This window comes from Microcaecilia unicolor, chromosome 2 (genome assembly GCF_901765095.1).
Source record: "Microcaecilia unicolor chromosome 2, aMicUni1.1, whole genome shotgun sequence".
Lineage (NCBI taxonomy): Eukaryota > Metazoa > Chordata > Amphibia > Gymnophiona > Siphonopidae > Microcaecilia > Microcaecilia unicolor.
The window spans coordinates 367912198-367933945 of record NC_044032.1 but is presented as its reverse complement, the minus strand read 5'-3'; the positions used below and the strand labels follow the sequence as shown (position 1 = coordinate 367933945).

General features: G+C 41.9%; 1 protein-coding gene across 2 annotated transcripts in view; it reads left to right on the top strand.

Moving 5' to 3' along the window:
* The window catches only part of INTS10 (integrator complex subunit 10), a 328250-nt gene that overhangs the window by 152965 nt on the left and 153537 nt on the right, over positions 1-21748 (top strand). For both annotated transcript variants that reach the window (XM_030194553.1, XM_030194554.1), the window contains exons 11-12: positions 6872-6954; positions 14173-14325. In XM_030194553.1, coding sequence (XP_030050413.1) covers positions 6872-6954; positions 14173-14325 — 236 coding nt within the window. The remainder of the gene's footprint in view (positions 1-6871; positions 6955-14172; positions 14326-21748) is intronic.

The following is a 21748-nucleotide window of genomic DNA, read 5'->3' as shown; positions in this document are numbered from 1 at the left end:
CTCCTATTGGCACGAAGATGATTGTGAAACACTGGGTTAACCTTCACGGAGCAATAAGCCAGCTCAAATCAGCACTGAATATTTTATCTATTCTGCTTGTCCTCAGAGAAACACTGTTTCCCTGTCATACATTTGCTAAATCATGTGTCAGATGAAATGTATCACTTCCAAAAGGAATAAAGGCTTAATTCACCCAAAAACTGATCAACGACCACAATAAACAGTGGATGCTAATAGATACTAAGTAACAGAAAGGAGAGGAAAAGGCCTCAGAAGTCTGTGATAATACAGCACCCTGCAGACAGGTCTGTGGTACTGTTGCGATCCTTGGTAGTGAGCCCTTGTGCCCCGACTGAGCACAGTACAGAAGAGTTATGCCGCACTCGGTCGGGCAGCCAAACAACCCCAGCTTCACCTGGGAGTGACCACCATTCTCCAGGAGTTGAGCCCCCAGGTACAGGTGGCCACCAGGACTTCCGATACCGAACGGGGTCAGACGGCCGCCGGCCGTGGCAGGCAGAGGAGACAGGAACAGACAAGCAGCGACTGCTACACAAGACCAGGCAGTCAGCAAAGTAGGGCAGGGTCAGGTCCAATCCAAGATCAGGGCAGGTGGCTAAGCAAAGCAAGGTCAGGTCCAATCCAAGATCAGGGCAGGCGGCTAGGCAAAGCAAGGTCAGGTCCAATCCAAGATCAGGGCAGGTGGCTAGGCAAAGCAAGGTCAGGTCTAATCCAAGATCAGGGCAAACAATCAGGTAGAGAGAAACACAATCCAATGCACCAGACTTCTAAACAGAAAGAAGCTGAAGCAAAGATGATGGCACAGTCCTGCTCTTAAGTAGGCCTCCCATCAGAGGATCCCGGTCCCAGCTGCGAGGTGAGGGATCTCATTGTGCACGCCCATGAGGAAGGTAATCAATATGGCTGCCTCCTTGATGACCCTTCCAAGATGGCTGCTTCTCAGATGATCCTCCGAAGATGGCCGCCGCCAGGCATACAAGGTAGGGGTGTAACAGGTACTCAAATTTCCATTCAACACCCTACAGACCATAGTTCTATCATTGGCTAGGAAAACCTCTCCAGGGAATAACTGCAATCCAAGCGTCATGTATGGTGAGCAATATACAGCCCCCTTCTTTTACTTCATCTCGCAATGAGACAAGATAGCTCAGATGCAAAGGTTTTATAAAATTCAACCGGCAGTCCATCCAGATCCGGCGACTTACTAGATGCCAGAGCTTGAATAGACCAGGATCTCTTTAGAGGTCACCATTGCGTCCAAACCATCTCGCTGCTTCTGAGACAAAGAAGGCAAATCAAGAGCACTCAAAAAGACTGAATGGCAGAAAGAGCTCTTCTTCCTGAACAGACTTGACTTCCTAGCTTCTGGGATTTTGCAGGATGGTCTTGCAAAGGGTCTTACTTTGAGCTCCTTGAAAGTCCAGATTGCGGCATTAGCTTATATTTAAAGGCAGTATGCAGAAAGTTTCCTTGGCCTCTCCCCCGATGTTCATTTTCTAAAAGGGGTTAGCCATGTCCACCCTCTGGTGAAGTGTATATTTCTGCAATGAGTTTGAATTTGGTCCTTAAGGAGGTCCAGAAAGCTCTCGTTGAACCATTAAGGAGTCCCCACTATTAAGGATCTTACCTTGAAGGTGTTTTTTCTGGTGACAGTTATTTTTGCTTGCAGTTTCTGAATCACAAGCACTTTGCTACAGTTCATGGACACTGGAGTCTCCATAAGGTTCCTTCCTTCCTCCAGCGGTGGTCTCACTCTTTGACTTAAATCAGTCCCTGGTTCTTCCTTCTTTCTGCAGAGAAAATTATGGTGCAGAATTTTCATCCTTGAAGCTTATGGGTTTTCAGATAATGTTGATGAGCTAATTGGAAAGACTAATGAATTTCGTAGAACAGATAAGTAGGTAATTCTGCTTGGGAAGAATAAGAAAGGTGAAGCAGGTCTCAGGCAAACATAACTCGCTGGTTGAAGAACACAATTTCATCAACATACTTACAGGCAAGCAACCTCCTTCCTCCTTGAAGATGCATTCTGTGAGGGGAGTGGCTGCATTCTGGGCAGAACTGAGAGCATTATCACCATCAGATATTTGCAAAATGGCAACATGGTCCTCTCTCCATACCTTTTTGAGGTACTATTGCCTGGATGTCACAACTCAAGAGGAAGATACCGTTGGGCTTTGTGATTGCAGCTGGGGTCTCTGAATCCCTCCTACCTTGAACACCGCTTTGTTAATGTCCCATAGCTTCTAGGCTGCTCTGGTAAGAAGGCTAAGGATAAATTAGATCTTACCAGATAATTTTCTTTCCTTTAGTCCCACTAGATGAGTCCAGTTGCCCACCCTTATTCAGAGATGAAGTTTTCATATGTTGTAGTTTGTGTGTCTCACAGTTCAAGTTCCCGATCTTTTTGTTGAACTTTGCAGGGTTTGTTGACTTTGCAGTACGTATTTACTTTATGCTCTTAGGGAATGAGGGTTCATTGATAACTATACTTTATAAGTTTCCAAGTTATAAGTTTCCAATTTTATTCCGATTTGATATCCCACTCTTTAGCAAACCATCAGAGCAGTACACATGTACATAAAATCTATTAAAAGAAAGAAAAGACATCCATATTCCATAGGACATTGAGGATTAAAACATTGTATAAAAATCAGACTCCAGAATCTGCCACCATAGCAGCCAAAGCCAGAAGTGACATATTCTATGGAACTTTGGAAGGCTAAGTGCTTTGAAAATATGCCTCATAGGGTTCCACTGTTGTGTTACGTAAATACTGAAGTGTTGGAGCTGCACAGTCTCTTTATAAGGAAGAGCACACTTCTGAAGTTTTGCTGTCTCCACTTGCAGGCTGATTGATGCAACCCCCCATGTCAGTTGTACCAGGTTTTTCAGTGGTTACTGTGAACCATCTAGTGCCTAATCCACTGTTTTCGGCTGCAAAGTTTATCTTTTCAGAGCGTACACCACTTTGTCCTGCCAGACAGTTAAAGCGGTATAGAAAGTCTGGAATAAATAATTAAACCTTAGGTTTCATTTCTGCTCTCCTTAACCATTGATGTGTCCAGGCTTGATCCACCTACAGTTCCTGTAGTAACACTTCATATTTCCCACTTTTTGTTCTCTCCAGTGTGATCTCTCATTTATACTGTTGTAATGTCTTATGTATAGAGATACATGAAAAACGTATCTATAAAGTTCAACTAGGAGAGAATGCAGTGGCTTTGGTTGTCTTGGAAACATCATGAATAAAGAGAAAACTGTTGCTGTTGGATCTACATTTCCTTCCAGTAGCTGCAAGGATTAAATTCAAACTTTTGTTACTGTTGTTTAGAGAACTTGAAGCAAAGGGTCCAGTTTATATTAACAATCTGCTGAGCTGGGATGGTTCTTCTAGAACTGAGGTCAAGCCAGGAAGCCTTGCTGTCTGTTCTGTCATTACATGATTTTAAACATGCTAGGGCTAGAGAGAACTTTTTAAATAGTAGCTCTTACTATCTTGAACAAACTACCTAGAGAAGCCAAGTGGCAACTAGGCTGTTTTAGAAAGATAGTCAAGAGATGGCTTTTTTTCCTTTAAATCTTTGTGCTTTGTTTTCCTGTTTGTTGCTCTTCTGTATAAGGGTATTCATCTGTTTGTTTTAGTATTTATAGCCTGCTGTTATTCAAGGTGGATAACAAAATTACATACACAATATAAAATCAAATCAACATACAGTTAATAGACAAGTAAGTATAAGTACAATAAAGCAGTCAAAATGATACAGAGAAAAAAAGCAAATGAATCATTACAGTCCAAAGGCTAGACCTAACAGATAACTCTTCAGCATCCTTTTAAAGGAAGCGACATTGTGCTGCAATTTCAACACCAAAGGCAGTTTATTCCACTCTAGCAGGCCAGTTACTGAAAAAGTGCCAGTTCGTGTGATGCTAATATTGAAATTTTGTATTCATTTGATTCTTCTGTACCTAATCTTGCCATGCTAGAATCTTGTCTTGATTCTACTGAGAGTTGCTTGTAAGCATATAGTCTCCATCTCATTGTTGCTAAATGCAATCCATCTGTTTTCTAGGCCTTCATTTATTCTGCCTTGTCATTTCATTGTAAAGATTCCATCACCTCTCTGTGACTTCATCTGCATACTCAACATTTTAAATTCCTCTCTCTCAGACTAGTGCAGTCATCAGGTCCTCCTTTTCACCCTACATCACATCAGGTCTGTCGACGCTTAATTTTCCTTTAACCAACACAAAATCCTAATTTTATCACTGGTAATCACAAAATTGGACTACTTTAATTCTCTCTGTAATGATCTCCCTCTATCTTCCTTAAAACACATTCAACTAATTGAATCCACTGCTATGATGCTTCTAATGGGGACTAGTCGCTTTGACAATGTGTCCCCCTCTCCAGCATTGGCTTACAGTTAGAGCCTGCCTTAAATTTAAGACCCTTATGTTAGTACATCAAGCTTATTACCTTGACTGTTCACTTTATCTTTGTTATTGTATACCATATGTTCCTCCATTTTACCTGTGCTCATCGCAGGCATACTGGAAAAGACCAAAGGTCCATCAAGCCCAGCATCCTGTTTCCAACAGTGGCCAATACAGGTCACAAATACCTGGCAAGATCCCCCAAAAGTACAAAACATTTTATACTGCTTATCCCAGAAATCTCAGCCGAAATCCAGGCCAAAGTATCAGCCTGCCTATCTGACATTGCTGCCTGGATGTCTCAGCACCATCTGAAACTAAACATGACCAAGACTGAGCTTCTTACCTTTCCCCATAAACCAACCTCTTCTACTCCTCTATTTCTGTGGATAACACTCTCATCCTTCCTGTCTCATCAGCTCGTAACCTTCGGGTCATCTTCGACTCCTCCCTCTCCTTCTCTGTACATATTCAGCAGACTGCCAAAACCTGTCGTTTCTTTCTCTATAATATCACCAAAATTTGCCCTTTCCTTTCTGAGCACACTACCAGAACCCTCATCCACACTCTTATCACCTCTCGCTTAGACTATTGCAACTTGCTTCTCTCAGGTCTCCCACTTAGCCATCTCCCTCCTCTTCAATCTGTTCAAAATTCTGCTACACGGCTAATATTCCGCCAGTGTCGTTATGCTCATATTAGCCCTCTCCTCAAGTCACTTCACTGGCTTCCTATCCGTTTCCGCATACAGTTCAAACTCCTCTTATTGACCTATAAGTGCATTCACTCTGCAGCTCCTCAGTACCTCTCCACTCTCATCTCTCCCTACATTCCTCCCCGGGAACTCCGTTCACTAGGTAAATCTCTCTTATCTTCACCCTTCTCCTCCACCGCTAACTCCAGATTCCGTTCCTTTTATCTTGCTGCACCATATGCCTGGAACAGACTTCCTGAACTGGTACGTCAAGCTCCATCTCTGGCCGTCTTCAAATCTAAGCTAAAAGCCCACCTTTTTGATGCTGCTTTTAGCTCCTAACCCTTATTCACTTGTTCAGAACCCTTATTTTATCATCCTCACTTTATCTCTTGTTTGTCCTGTTTGTCTGTCCTAATTAGATTGTAAGCTCTGTCGAGCAGGAACTGTCTCTTCATGTTCAAGTATACAGCGCTGCGTACATCTAGTAGCACTATAGAAATGATAAGTAGTAGTAGAAATAGTGGATTTTCCCCTACTCCACTTAATAATGGTCTATGGACTTCTCCTTTAGGAAGCCGTCCAAACCTTTTTAAAACTCCACTAGCTAACCGCCTTTATCACGTTCTCTGGCAACGAATTCCAGAGTTTAATTACACGTTGAGTGAAGAAAAAGTTTCTCCAATTCGTTTTAAATTTACTACATTGTAGCTTCATCGCATGCCCCCTAGTTCTAGTATTTTTGGAAAGTGTAAACAGGCGCTTCACATCTACCCATTCAACTCCACTCATTATTTTATAGACCTCTATCGTATCTCTCCTCAGCCGCCTTTTCTCCAAGCAGAAGAGCCCTAACCACTTTAGCCTTTCCTCATAGGGAAGATATCCCATCCCCTTTATCATTTTCATCGTCCTTCTCTGCACCTTTACTAATTCCACTATATCTTTTTGAGATGCGGTGACCAGAATTGAACACAATATTCGAGGTGTGGTCGCACCATGGAGCGATACAAAGGCATTATAACATCCTCATTTTTGCTTACTGTTCCCTTGAGTTTACACTGGAGATTTCTTGAAAGTCTGCCTTCTTTCATCTAGGTCCCTTTCTCTGGATTGGCCTTCTGCTCTGTATTCACAAGGACAAATACCTTCCCCAGTTTAAGAAGGCTATCCAGAGTTGGCTGTTTAGCTAACGTTTGATTCTGACCTTGTGGTGAGGTCTGCTACATTTTTCATCCTCCTTTTGGTTCCTGTCTTTAGTTTTCCTACTGATCTTTCCCCTCCTTTTTCTTGTAATTTGTTCTTATCTTTATTTAGACTTCATATACCACATTATCTGGCCACAGGTCAAAGCAGTTTGCATCTTGTTTTTGTTGTAAATCTCCATGATAGTTTTTACTTCAAAGGGTGGTATAGCAATGCCAGTAAATACATTTATTCAAACTTGCTTAGACAAGAAAATTACAACACACACACACAAAGGAACAGTAGTCAGCTGTGTTTTTATTTTTCATTTTGATCTTGGGATCTGTGTTTTTCAAATCCTGGAATTATTAAGACCATTAAATGCAGCCCTGGAGTTTCTATATCTGTATAAACAGATGAGGGCCAGTGAATTTATTTTGTATTTGCAGTTTTATTTGGACTTCCTTTTCTATATTAGTTCTTGTGATATTACACAGCTGCTAATGTATTTTAATTCCTTTTCTTATTGTACAGAATTTACAAGAATTTGCATGCTGTGGAAGACTGATACCTGGCTATGGTTAAGAATCTTTCTTACTGATATGATTATCTACCAGGTAAATAAATGCCTTTTCTCTTTGTTTGTAAGTAAGGACGAGAAAAATAAGTATCTAGTGCTTCTTCTGGAATTTTCTTCAGTGAAAGTTTTGTCATCCTCGACTGCATATTAGAGCCTTATGTATGGTTGTCAAGAGCTTAATTTTATTACATTCAGAGAGAAGATTAAAACCTTCCTGTTCCCCAGCGGACAAATAAATCCTAATAAATAAAAAGAGTAGAGATTTGGGAGGACTGGTTCTGGCTAAGTATTGGATCAGTATTTGTTGTGAAATATGAGGTGTAATGTTATAACAGGACACCTATACTGCGTGGTGTAGAACAAGTAGAAATGAGTCAATTTTTTACTCATTCAAAAAGTGCAAAGACTAGGGGATACTCAATGAAGTTACATGGAAATACTTTCGAAACAAATAGGAAATATTTTTTTCACTCAACAAATAGTTAAGCTCTGGAACTGGTTGCCAGAGGATGTTGTAACAGTGGTTAGCGTATCTGGGTTTAAAAAAGGTTTGGACAAGTTCCTGGAAGAAAAGTCCTTAATCTGCTATTGAGACAGACGTGGGGAAGCCACTGCTTGCCATGGAATTGGTAGCATGAAATGTTGCTACTATTTGGGTTTCTGCCAGGTACTTGTGACCTGGATTGGCCACTGTTGGAAACAGAATACTTGGCTAGATGAACCATTGGTCTGACCCAGTAAGGCTATTCTTACGTTATGTATACTGAAAGTCTAAAAGGGGTCTATTTTGATTCTGTTTTATAAAGGCAATATAGGCATCTACAGCATGTACCTTTATAAAATAGGCATCTAGAGCCATCCCCAGTAGTTGGTAAAAACCCAAGTAGAAATTTATACGTGCCCTGAAAAAGGTGTAAATGTGCAGCTCTAGCAAAAGGATTGTGCATCTATGCTCTCCCATTTTGTTAGCTTTGATCAGTACTAGCTTACAATCAGTGATTGTCCCCACCTGTTACACTGCATATCATTAAAAAAAAAATCAAAGTTGTTTACAATCTAGGTAAAATGAAATTAACAAGGTAAGGGAAAAAGGTGAATGTAGAGACATAAGGAGACCTAAAGAACAATTTCCAGTTTATTAAGTGGATAGGGAACTAGGTTGGAAGTATACTAACAGGCTTATTTTCGAAAGAGAAGGGAGCCCATCTTTCGACACAAATCGGGAGATGGGCATCCTTCTCCCAGGGTCGCCCAAATCGGCATAATCAAAAGCCGATTTTGGGCGCCCTCAACTGCTTTCCGTCGCGGGGATGACCAAAGTTCACGGGGGCGTCGGAAGCATAGCAAAGGCGGGATTGGGGTGTGCTTAACACATGGGTGTCCTCAGCCGATAATGGAAAAAAGAAGGGTGTCCCTAATGAACACTTGGCCGACTTTACTTGGTCCTTTTTTTTTTACGACCAAGTCACAAAAATGTGCCCTAAATGACCAGATGACCACCGGAGGGAATCAGGGATGACCTCTTCCTACTCCCCCAGTGGTCACTAACCCCTTCCCACCCTATAAAAAAAAAGATTTTTAAATATTTTTTCCAGCCTCTATGCCAGCCTCAAATATCATACCCAACTCCATGACAGCAGTATGTAGGCCCCTGGAGCAGTTTTAGTGGGTACTGCAGTGCACTTCAGGCAGGCGGACCCAGGCCCATCCCCCCCTACCTGTTAAACTTGTGGTGGTAAATATGAGCCATCCAAAACCCACCACAAACCCACTGTACCCACATCTAGGTGCCCCCTTCATCCCTAAGGGCTATGGTAGTGGTGTACAGTTGTGGGGAGTGGGGTTTTGGGGGGCTCAGCACACAAGGTAAGGGAGCTATGCACCTGGGAGCTTTTTCTGAAGTCCACTGCAGTGCCCGGTTGGTGTCCTGGCATGTGAGGGGGACCAGTGCACTACGAATGCTGGCTCCTCCCATGACCTAATGGCTTTCATTTGGTCGTTTCTGAGATGGGCGTCCTCAGTTTCCATTATCGCCGAAAATCGGGGACGACCATCTCTAAGGTTGACCTTATTGTTGAGATTTGGGCGTCCCCGACCGTATTATCAAAACGAAAGATGGCCACCCATCTTGTTTCGATAATACGGGTTTCCCCGCCCCTTCGCAGGGACGTCCTGCAAGGATACCCTCAGGAAAACTTGGGCGCCCCATTCAATTATGCCCCTCTAACTCAACTAAGACACAAAAGGAAGGTAGATTGTGCAAAAGAACTTGAAGACATCTGTGGTGATGTCACATCTGGGCAAGTCTGGGCATATTTGTTGGATGCCATCATTAATCTGAATGTTTAGCAGTTGGGAAAACCTGTCTGAAATAGTAAGTTCTGAGTAATGTTTTATAGAGCAGAGACTCCTTGAAGGAACATAAGGTACAAGAAAACTGAAAAAAAATGGAGTCTGAGTGAAGTATCTGATGGGTCAGAGTTAAGATCTTAAATTTAATTTGGTAGAAAATCGGAAGCCAGTGCTCTTTAAACCAATAAGTCTTATACACTGTCATATTTCCTGGCTCCGTAATTTAACAGCAGTGTTTTGAATAATTTGTAGTTTTCGCAGTCAATATTTCAGTAAACCTTGTAGTAAAGAATTACAGTAATCAAATCTAGACATGACCAAAGAATAGATAAGTAGACGAACTGATTGGTAGTCAAAGAACGTACAGCACATAAAATGATTTTTGAATAACAGTAGAGATATGACAGTTGTCTGTGGTAATACCTAAAGTTTTTAACAGTCTTGTGGAGAGGTCTGAACATCTTGCACACAAAGTAAGTAAAGGGGGTCTGGGGACCTATAGAACGGGAAGAAAACAGCAGTTGTCTTAAAAATGTTTTAATTTAAGCCCATTATCCGAGAACCAATTAGCAATAAGATTTAGTTTGAGAGATAAAAGCAATAGGTGTATAGTAGGTTGTGGGCCTCCAATATAGAACACCTTACTTTTTAATTTACGCTCATAGCAACAATATGGGAGGTTTTGACAGGATTTGATGACATGGTTGTTTAAGAAATTTTATGGTTCATAAAACTATATGTACTTTATGTGTATTTTTCCCCTTTTTTCTGCTCTAGTTGATTTTGTGATTGTATTTTTATTTGTTTGTAAGGTGAAAAGTTATTTGACCATGCCTATTTTATGTATTTTCTTGGCTTTTCCCCACCTTGAGTTGGATGTTGTCAGCATATATGGAGAAAGAGATACTTGAATCAGCAGAGCCAAGGAATCCAGAAAGATGTTAGAGAATAGGTCCCAACACCGAGCTCTGAGGGACTCCACATGTTGTTGTGTTGTTTTGATAAAGAGTCAAACCAATGAACCTGTAAAGACCTATGCTGCAGATAGGAATGAAAACAAGATAATTTAGTTCCTGAGGTGGCCCTGCTTTGGCCAACTTATAAACAGTATATTAAGTTTTTAATAAATTATTAATAAACTATAAAGGAGTGCCGTGGCGAACAAGGCCAGAGACCATGGTGAGGTTTAAGGATAAGAGGAGGACTTCATCACTTCTGTCAAGCGTTGTATGAATTTAGTTCACTAATGCTAGAAGAGAAAATTCTGTGGAGTAGCCTTGTGTAAATTCAAACCGATAGGGATGAAGGGCGTTTACTTGCTCAAGATATGATTGAAGCTGCTGAGCTACAACTTTTGATAGAAAGGGAAGTTGAGAGACTGGACCAATGATTGAGGGGCTCTGATAGCTTTTCCCAGGCGTCTTTAAGGTAAGGGAAAACAACAGCTGTTGTCCGGTTGGGAGGAAAAGTCCCCTTTTGAAGACTGGTGACAGTGATGCAATGGAAAAACTCCAGATATGTTCTAAATGGCAGAGTTGCCTGTTGAGAAGAGTAAGTCTGTGATGATACCAAGGAGAAGAAGTTTAGCTTTTTTGTTTGTTTTGAGGAAGTTTTCTCCAATGCAGGGAAGATAAGACCACACTTATACTTGGACATCTAATTGCAATGAGATGAAATCAGTAGGAAATGGATCACAGCAGGCAAGGAGGGTATCGGGAGTGAGGTTATTTAGGCTCCTTCCTTCACAATGGCATGGTATAGTCAGGACCGAATTAACACTGTATTGGGCCCTAGACAGACGTATATTTGTGGGCCCTCTACTAGGGATCCCCTCCCCCACCATCATTTCACCTGTCTAGAAGTAGCAAGGACAAGTGTAGAGCTTAACTGTGGGTATGATAGCAGTAATAGTTTGAGCTGGAAAGCTGCCAAGTTACCCAATTCCAGGAGGGAAATTCTGTGGCAGTCCTGGATTTATGCAACCCTGCCTTGGTACATTTTCAAGGGCATTTTCGAAAGAGAAGGACGCCCGTCTTTTGACACAAATCGGGAGATGGGCGTCCTTCTCTCAGGGTCGCCCAAATCGGCATGGTTGAAAGCCGATTTTGGGCGTCCCGAGCTGCAGTCCGTCGTGAGGATGACCAAAGTTCCTGGGGGCGTGTCACCAGTGTAGCAAAGGTGGAACTGGGGCGTGCTTAAGAGTTGGGCGTCCTCGGCCGATAATGGAAAAAAGAAGGGCATCCCTGACGAGCATTTGGTTGACTTTACTTGGTCCATTTTTTTTTCACGACCAAGCCTCAAAAGGTGCCCACACTGACCAGATGACCACCGGAGGGAATCGGGGATGACCTCCCCTTACTCCCCCAGTGGTCACCAACCCCCTCCCACCCTAAAAAAAAAATAAATAATTTTTTTGCCAGCCTATATGCCAGCCTCAAATGTCATACCGAGCTCCATGACAGCAGTTTTAGTGGGTGCAGTGCACTTCAGGCAGGCGGACCCAGGCCCATCCCCCCCTACCTGTTACACTTGTGCTGGTAAATGTGAGCACTTCAAAATCCACCAGAAACCCACTGTACCCACCTGTAGGTGCCCCCCTTCACCCCTTAGGGCTATGGTAGTGGTGTACAGTTGTGGGGAGTGGGTTTTGGGGGGATTTGGGGGGCTCAGCACACAAGGTAAGGGAGCTATGCACTTGGGAGCAATTTGTGAGGTCCACTGAGGTGCCCCCTAGGGTGCCCGGTTTGTGTCCTGGCATGTGAGGGACCAAATGGCTTGGATTTGGTCGTTTTTGAGATGGGTGTCCTCGGTTTCCATTATCGCCAAAAACCAGAGACAACCATCTCAAAAACAACCTAAGGATGACCATCTCAAAGGTCGACCTAAATTTCATGATTTGGCGTCCCTGACCGTATTATCGAAATGAAAGATGGACGTCCATCTTTTTTCGATAATACAGGTTGCCCCGCCCCTTTATGGGGCCGTCCTGCGAGGACGCCCTCATGAAAACTTGGGCGCCCCGTTCGATTATACCCCTTCAAGGGACCTAATGTTCTGATTTTAATTGGTGGTATCTGGAATTACAAATGCAACACTGACTTGGGATATAAGTTCAAAAACAAGACTGGCTAAAAAGTCTCCCTCCTGGAGCACAACACATCTTAACCTTAGTCCACAATCAGGCTTATTTTCGAAAGTGATCGCCGGTGATCTTCAGACATAAATAGGGAGATGGCCGGCGATCTCGCAAAAGGCTTTTTTGACACCATCGCTGCTTTCCTGTTGCCGTGCCGGCGAAAGTTCAAGGGGGCGTGTCGGTGGCGAAGCAAAGGCGGGACATGGGCGTGGCTACCGGATGGCCGGCTTTTGCGGATTATGGAAAAAAAAAAAGCGGCGTTAATGAGTATTTCGCCGCTTTTACTTGGTCCTTTTATTTTCACAACCAAGCCTCAAAATGGTGCCCGAACTGACCAGATGACCACTGGAGGGAATGGGGGATGACCTCCCCGTACTCCCCCAGTGGTCACTAACCCCCTCCCACACTAAAACAATAAAAATAAAAACCTTTTTTGCCAGCCTCTATGCCAGCCTCAAATGTCATATCCAGCTCCCTGACAGCAGTATGCAGGTCCCTGGAACAGTTTATGTTGGTTGCAGTGGACTTCAGGCAGATGGACCCAGCCCCCCCCCCTACCTGTTACACTTGTGGTGGTAAGTGTTGAGCCCTCCAAACCCCCCCCCCCCAAAACCCACCCTACCCACATGTAGGTGCCCCCCCTTCACCCATAAGGACTATGGTAGTGGTGAAGAGTTGTGGGGAGTGGGATTTGGGGGGCTCAGCACCCAAGGAAAGGGAGCTATGCACCTGGGAGGTATTTGTATTTTTTTTTTAATTTTTAGAAGTGCCCCCTAGGGTGCCCGGTTGGTGTCCTGGCATGTCAGGGGGACAAGTGCACTACAAATGCTGGTTCCTCCCACGACCAAATGCCTTGGATGTCGCGGGGTTGGAGATCGCTGGCATTTTTTTCCCATTATCGCTGAAAAACAAAACCGGCCATTTCAAACCTGGCGAACTTTGGCATTTGGCCGGGCTAAACCGTATTATCGAAAAAAAAGATGGCCGGCCATCTTTTCCGATAATACGGTTCCGGCCAGCTGTAGCACCGCCGCCGCCAAAATAGATTGCCAGCAATCTATTTCGCCGGCGACGTTCAATTATACCCCTCAATGATAACTACACTCCTTGGTGACTAAAGATGAATTGAACTTTTTTTTTTGCTTTTCAACATTATTGGGAAAGGATGATTTATCCATCCATCTCTCCAACCAACCAACCAACCATTCAGTAGCATAATAACTGTGTTCTTAGTTTTGAAGAAAATTTAAATGTAAACATAAAATTAAACACATTTAAAAGGACATGATATGTGAACTACTCCAAGTTTTAAAGTTGATTCTTCTCTTGTTCCAAATGGCAAAAAGCAAATTAATTTTGTTAGAATCTTAGTGCCCTGTTTACTAAGCAGTTCTGTAGGTGCACAAACTTTTTTAGTGCTTGCTAACGCTAGAGACACCCTTAGGAATATAATGGGTATCTCTGTCATGCACACACCAAAAAATGTTAGTGTGCTTACAGCGCAGCTTAGTAAATAAACAGGGCCCCTAACATTTTGAGCATAGTATGTGCACCCTGCGAAATTCTATCCTACCCTCACATCTTTGAAAATAAATTGCTATAGGAAAATATTTTCCTTTGACCAAACTATTTTACATTGCCACTGGGCTTTCCATTTGGGAGAAGCGTTGCCCCACTCTCTTGGAGAACAATTGCTAGGCAGGATATTACTTGTTTCTTTCGTATTTATTTCTTGTTATTTGGAAATTTTGTTTGTTTGTTTTAAAGGGTCAATATAAAAAAGCAGTTACCAGTCTGCATCACCTGGCAGTTCTTCAGGGTTCTCATTCTCCACAGCAGGTCTTGGGACAAGGATCACTGGAACAGCACAGGGCACTTATTCAACTAGCATCTTGTCACTATGCACTCGGAGAATACAGAGTGAGTATATTTTGTGTGAGAGACTGTGTGCTATTTGTAATTTTTGTTGTTTTATTAAGCTTTGAAAGTACATTCCATTAACTTCCCATTATCCAGAGGTCAATATTCACAATGGAGAAGGGTAGTTAGTGGCGTCCCTCAGGGATCTGTGCTGGGACCTCTGCTTTTTAACGTATTCATAAATGACCTAGAGATGGGGGTAACTAGTGAGGTAATCAAATTTGCTGATAACACAAAGTTATTCAAAGTTGTCAAATCGCAGGAAGATTGTGAAAAACTACAAGAGGATCTTACGAGACTGGGAGACTGGGCATCTAAATGGCAGATGATGTTTAATGTGAACAAGTGCAGAGTGATGCATGTGGGAAAGAGGAACCCAAACTATAGTTACGTCATGCAAGGTTCAGCGTTAGGAGTCACAGACCAAGAAAGGGATCTAGGTGTCATCATCGATGATACGTTGAAATCATCTGCTCAATTTGCTGCTGCGGCTAGGAAAGCAAATAGAAAGGGATTGAAAACAGAAATAAGGATATTATTCTGCCATTGTATCGCTCCATGGTGCGACCGCACCTCAAGTATTGTGTTCAGTTCTGGTCGCCGCACTTCAAGAAAGATATAGTGGAATTGGGAAAGGTGCAGAGAAGGGCGACAAAGATGATACAGGGGATGGGACGACTTCCCTATGAGGAAAGGCTGAACAGGCTGGGGCTCTTCAGCTTGGAGAGGAGGCGGCTAAGGGGATATGATAATGAGTGCAGTGGAACGGGTTGATGTGGAGCATCTGTTTTTGCTTTCCAAAGATACTAGGACAAAAGGGGGCATGCGATGAAGATGCAGTGTGGTAAATTTAAAACGAATCGGAGGAAATATTTCTTCACTCAACACGTAGTTGGACTCTGGAATTTGTTGCCAGAAAGAGTGGTTAAGGCGGTTAACTTAGCGGACTTCAAAAAGGGTTTGGACGTTTTCCTGTAGGAAAAGGCCATAGAATGTTATTGAATGGACATGGGAATAATCCACTATTTCTGGGATGGGCAGGACAAATTGCTTGTTTTTTTGGCCGCTGTCGGTGACAGGGTGCTGGGCTCGATGGACCCTTGGTCTGTCCCAGCACGGCAATGCTTATGTACTTATGTAACCTGGGGGAATGTTGTGTCCATCAACCAGCAGGTGGAGATAGAGAAATGAAAACAGAGCTGTGGAGATATTGAAAACAGAGCTGACACGTATCTCTCTTGACATCCAGTCCAGGTTCAGCTCCTCAGTATTTTCTAGCTCCAGCAGATGGATAGACACACTTTTTAGCATCTGGTTCTGAGTGATTTGCTCCTGGTCCAGGTGGCTAGATGGTTTCCAGTTGAACTTTGCAGGTGGCTTGAGTCTGCAGAGTCATATCTGGAGGTCTTCAGATCCCTGTCTTGGTGCCCTGCAAATTTATTTCTTCCCTCCCTTCACCTCACCTCTGTTTCCTTTTCAAGCACAGCAACCTTAAAAAAATAAATAAATAAAGATGGAAAGAGATTTTCTGGAAAGCATGGGATAGAGTATCAGTCCTGAGCCTTGTGGAAACACTGAGCTTAGGGGGAGCAGCCGGCAGTGGTAAGTCTGACTAAAGTATGACATGGAATCACTTGGTGGGCTGAAAGTTCTACTTGATGTAGGGGAGGGATCCTAACTCACCGCTTGGGACATGTTATTCAGCACTGGTGACAGGGTGAATTGTATGCCGCAGAGGCAGTTAAGCAGTTTTCCAACTGGGGGTCTTGATGGCCAGTGTCAGAGCATGGGCTGTGTGGCAGGGCCGGTGCACAGTTTGATGCAGAAGAACGCGGGAACAGGCACCATTTTGTTGGGACCAACTGGCATGAGGAGCAGCCTCTGGCTTATCCCACATGGAGCACAGCCTCCATTTTATAGCCTTGGGGCCCAACAGAGCATTCAGCTGCATTGAGATCTTTGTTTTCTCTGGAGTTTATATTGTTCTTACACCAGGCCTATTTACTGAAGCAGGGACAGACAGAGTAGCTTCTACGTGCAAGAAGCTTCAGTTTCTCGCCCCGCTGCCCCTCCGGCTCCTAAGAGATCTCATTTAGACCTCTAGGAGTGGGCAGGCAGATGAGGCTATCTCTGCTTCTCCCTCCTTATCTGATGTGGCCTTGGTCTATTCAGAGGAGTCATCGTTGAACGAGCCGTTAGAGGTGGGAGAGCTCCCTCCTAAAGAGGAAGGGGATGATCTGAAACTACTGAGTTTCATAAAGAGGAGCTCAGTACTCTTACTTCTGTAGCATTTGCAGTGCTTTCCATTGAGGAGCCTTCTGCTTTGGCATCAGGAAGTCCATCTTCATCGATCATGAGGGAGCTTAGAGGTCCTTCTAAGGCCTTCCCAATGCATCTAGTCACAAAAAGCAGCAGTAGGAGAAAAAAAAATACCTTTAATTGCGTTAACATTTTAATTGAAATGCAGCCCTAATACAAATGATACCAAGAGGGTTGCTCTAGACATACTGTCCTGAGAAGACTCCAAGAATTTTGTTAAGTTCAAATGTTTCTTTAGGATGCTTAGGGCCTGATTACTAAGATGCGCTAGCATTTTTAACACATACCTAGAATTAGCTCAGGCTAAACATTAGAGACACTCATATATGATGTCTTTGGAGTATGCTTAAAACACTAGCATGCCCTTAGCACATTTTGTATGATCTTATTAACAGGAATGTAGAAACAATTTGTTATCATTGTCTATAGCTGTAATGTTTATATAATCCTTTCTTGAAGTATTTCCGATGCAGAATATTTCAGACAACAAAAATTGAAAAGAAGGAGATTTCTTTCTCTATTGATTTTCTACTTCTTCCCGTTTCCAATGTAAAATTAAATCATCTTTTATCATGGATGTCCTTTTGGACACAGGGCAGAAACCTGAGCAGGAAAAAAATATTCACATAACAGTATATACCATTATTGCATAGCATGCTACTTATAGTGTTGAGCAAAAATGAAAGTAGGGTAAGACCAATACAATTCCAACTCAAGGATAAAATGCAATTTTATTAGTTGGACTTGACACAGATCTGCGTTTCGGTGGGGGACGCCTGCCTCCGGAGTCAACAAATCTATAACCATATAAACAACAAACAAAATTAATAAATATGCAATGAAATGCATGTATGTATGTAAAGAAATCAACCAATCTGCATATAATCAACTACAAAAGCAGAAAAGGTATGTATAAAAAGGTAACCAAGAAATAAATGCACCAGAAATTACAACGGCCTTTGTATCACTCTATGGTGCGACCACACCTCAAATATTGTGTTCAATTCTGGTCACTGCATCTTAAAAAAGATATAGTGGAATTAGAAAAGGTGCAGAGAAGGCTGATGAAAATAATAAAGGGGATGGGACGACTTCCCTATGAGGAAAGGCTAAAGCATCTAGGGCTCTTCAGCTTGGAGAAAAGACGGCTGAGGGGCGATATTATAGAGGTCTATAAAATAATGAGTGGATGTGTGTGGATGAAGCATGGTAAGAGCGCATGAGGGGAGAGCCTACATAACAGATGTCATTGACTGGTGTCTGAATTGACTAAGGAGGGAGGGAGAGACGAGTAACTCCACAATTAACCTGATGTTAACAGTGTTAAAATGCTCATATAAGAAGAATTGGATAAGTTGATGTAGGGAAGGTCTGTCTGGGTCACATAACATGCCTATCTGCCAATAATAATAACAATATCAGAGCACGGGGGGGGGGGGAGGGGAGGGAGTTACGGGGAAGGGAGGGGGAGAAAAGTTGTCAGTTGATGGTTATTGCAGTAATTGGATTGTTGTAGCATGGACTGTTTGTGAAGTTTGACCCATGCAAGTATGTAACGCTATAACATGTGACACATTAATAAAAATTGTTTAAATACAAAAAAAAATAAATAAATAATGAGTGGAGTGGAATGGGTAGATGTTTACTCTTTCCAAAAATACTAGGACTAGGGGGCATGTGATGAAGCTACAAAGTAGTAAATTTAAAATCAATCAGAGAAAGTCTTTCTTCACTCAACGTATAATTAAACTCTGGAATTTGTTGCCAGAGAATGTGGTAAAGGCGGTTAGCTTAGCAAGGTTTAGAAAAGGTTTGGACGGCTTCCTAAAGGAAAAGTCCATAGACCATTATTAAAATGGACTTGGGGAAAATCCACTGCTTATTTCTGGGATACTGATCAAATCGTACGGCAAGATTCTACTGCAACTTAATCCAATATTTAATACCACAATTAGTAGAAATTATAATGTGTATATGTACTTGCAACTTGATGCTGTGTTTAATTCTTGCTCTTTTTCTTAGGGAAAGTCTCATACAGTCATAGGGGTTTTTTCTACATTTCGCCAGTTGTGGCGTGCCCCAATTTTACGACAAATATAGTCACAGACAATCCCTTCTTCCACTCTCTTTTTTCTTACAAATTTTCTGTGTTTTGTGACTTTTTTTTTCTTTTCTTTTTCTTTCCTTCTTGTCCTATTATTTGTCTTTGCGTAGGGAGGACATTGTCACAGGTTCAATGTGTACACACTATGTATTATACACACTTGTGTTGAAGTAAATCTTTAAATTTTTATCTAGGCTGTGCTCATTTTGCAATGAAAACACATAACTTTGCTTAAATTTCCAGGTGTAGATATCTCCCCAACAGGTGCCTGTTTCACTCAATGCGGCTTTCTCAAGGGATTAGTCTTGCACTGGTCTGTAACAAAATGAAATTCAACAGAATGAGCTTCACATCCCTCAACACAAACCTCCATTTAAAGTTGGTGTGCAGAAACTTCACTTCAATCTTACAGCATAGCAGTCTTTTCTCACTCTGATTCAGTTAGAACTGAGGGATTGTCTGTGATTATATTTGTTGTAAAATTGGGGCACGCCACAATTGGCGAAGTGTAGAAAAATCCCCTACGACTGGATGAGACTTTCCCTAAGAAAAAGAGAAAGAATTAAACACAGCATCAAGTTGCAAGTACATATACACATCATAATTTCTACTAATTGTGGTATTTCATATTTCTGGGATAAGCAGCATAAAATGTTTTGCACTTTTTTGGGATCTTGCCAGGTATTTGTGACCTGGATTGGCCACTGTTGGAAACAGGATGCTGGGCTTGATGGACCTTTGGTCTGTCCCAGTATGGTAATACTTATGTACTTATGTAAAGCATATAGGACAAAAACTATTAAAACATTAAAGTATTGTGTAAGATTAAGTGATGGAAACATTTAGTATCAGAAATATTTAAAAAGATGTATAAAATGATCATGTTAAAAAAAAGATAAAACATACCAGTTCCGATGGGTGTGGATATCAGTGTATACAAATTCAGGCAGACACTTTACAAGGTATGTGGAAAAAAACTATAAAATATTGTAGAACTATATTGACAAATTATAAAATAATACAGAAAAGTATGTTAAGATAAGCAGTATACAAAAACATGTGCATTTTCATTCAAGCAAAGTGCATAAACGTCTACAAAAAACATCATAAAATTGTGATGGTGTGATATAATCAAACATGTTATATGTGAGAACCAATGTAAAAATGCACATATTTGCAGAGTGCAAAATCAAAGTGCAACTGTAGAAAACCTGGTGTGTGTATGTATGTATATATATATATATATATATATATATATATGTGTGTGTGTGTGTGTGTGAATGAAAGAAATGAGTACCGATGCAAATATAAAATAAAGGTGAGGCGAACATAATGTACTATGTTAGCCTTCAATAAAAATTCAAATGAAAACTGTGAAGACATGCATCTGAAAAAATGAACATGTATGCAAATCTATCAAATAAAGATGAGTGAAATAAAAGCTGCACATAAAACCAAATGTTCTTGCAGCCATGTTTTTTGAAACCTGCAGTTTAGTTGCAGCACATATTTTACTCTATTGGTATTTGCATTACCAAGAACACGACTCCTGAAGCAGGTGTTCTTGCACCAAAACATAGATCTTTGTCGAGCCTGACTAATAAAATTACTTTTTACCTTTAGGTTTGAATTGTATTGGTTCTTCCCTACTTTCCTTTTTGCTCTGTGCCTTGATTCATAGGGTTTTTTCTCTTCTTTTTTTGTTTTCGTACTTACTGTTGACACAATGCATAATTAAACATCTTAATAGGCAGCATAGGATGTAAGCGGAGATGAAATATATAGACAGATAAGAGAGTAACAGAAGGTAGATAGAAAATAATCAGACTAACTGAAAGTTAATGTGAAGTCAGAAAGGTACATGAATATGATCTTCAAAGGTAGGAGTGGGTAAACAAGTTGTGCTACAGTATGAGCAGCCGGTGTTAGTCCTTGTGGGTGTGTGACATACAAGTTTACGTGCTTCTTCCATTAAAGGCTTTGGAGAAGAGCTGAGCTTTATTACCTGCTTCCTGAAGTAGAGAGAGTCTTACACTGAGCAAATCTGAAAGCTTGTTGGCAGATGACACGTTGTGTAATGTCCTTTGGAAAGGGTGAGTGTCACGAAATGCCTAGCCACCCTCCTGTGGTTACTCTGCGGCCACTTAGAGGGTCTATCCCCAGCACAGCTCAGGTCTGCCTGCACCTGCTGCTTGTGCTCTACAAGAGCACCCTCTTCCCACTTACTGGGTCCCAACTACCTCTGGACGAGTCTCTCGCTCTCAAATTATCCCCAGTGATTCCTAGGTTACTGGGGCCACACTCCCAGTTGTCCCACAATTCCTAGAAAGCACCCACAGATCTAACACATAAACCACCAGGATTCTTAAGTCAGTCCAGACAAGTAGAGGCAATAAACTAAAAATGTTTATTGTCTTGAAAAATTAGAACAATGAACAGAAAAGGTGCAATCAGCAAAACATTAACAGGTGACTGAAATATGGATCAATTATAACACTATCTAAACATTTGTTTACTATCTAAATAGTACCTGGGGAGTTCAGGACATATAGCTGCTCACAGGTTATAAAATATAACTGTTCACAGGACCTCAGTGAAGAGATCATTCTCTGTTTCCTCCCAGTCTGAAACTTGAGTAAAAGCCAGTACATCGTGGCAGAATTTGAGCTTCTGGGCCAATCAGAGCCCAGAACAGCAAATTTTAATAGTAGCTGGCCACATCACTGCAGGTTAACTTCTTCTCTGTGTTAAACTAAAGAAGGAACAGCCAGTTCTCTGTAACAGCTTTAAACATAAACATGCACCACCTGCTAGGCAAACTAGACAAATATACTTCAAGAAATAATAACGTACACATGGTTGAAACCCACTGTTTTGTCACAGTGCGATTAGGGTTACTCCTTGGGAGGACCTTAGTGACTTTGTGGGTGTGTAGAAGGAGATCCTGTTCTTGAAATACTCTGACCCATGGTGCGATGTGATTATGATGCTTACAACCTC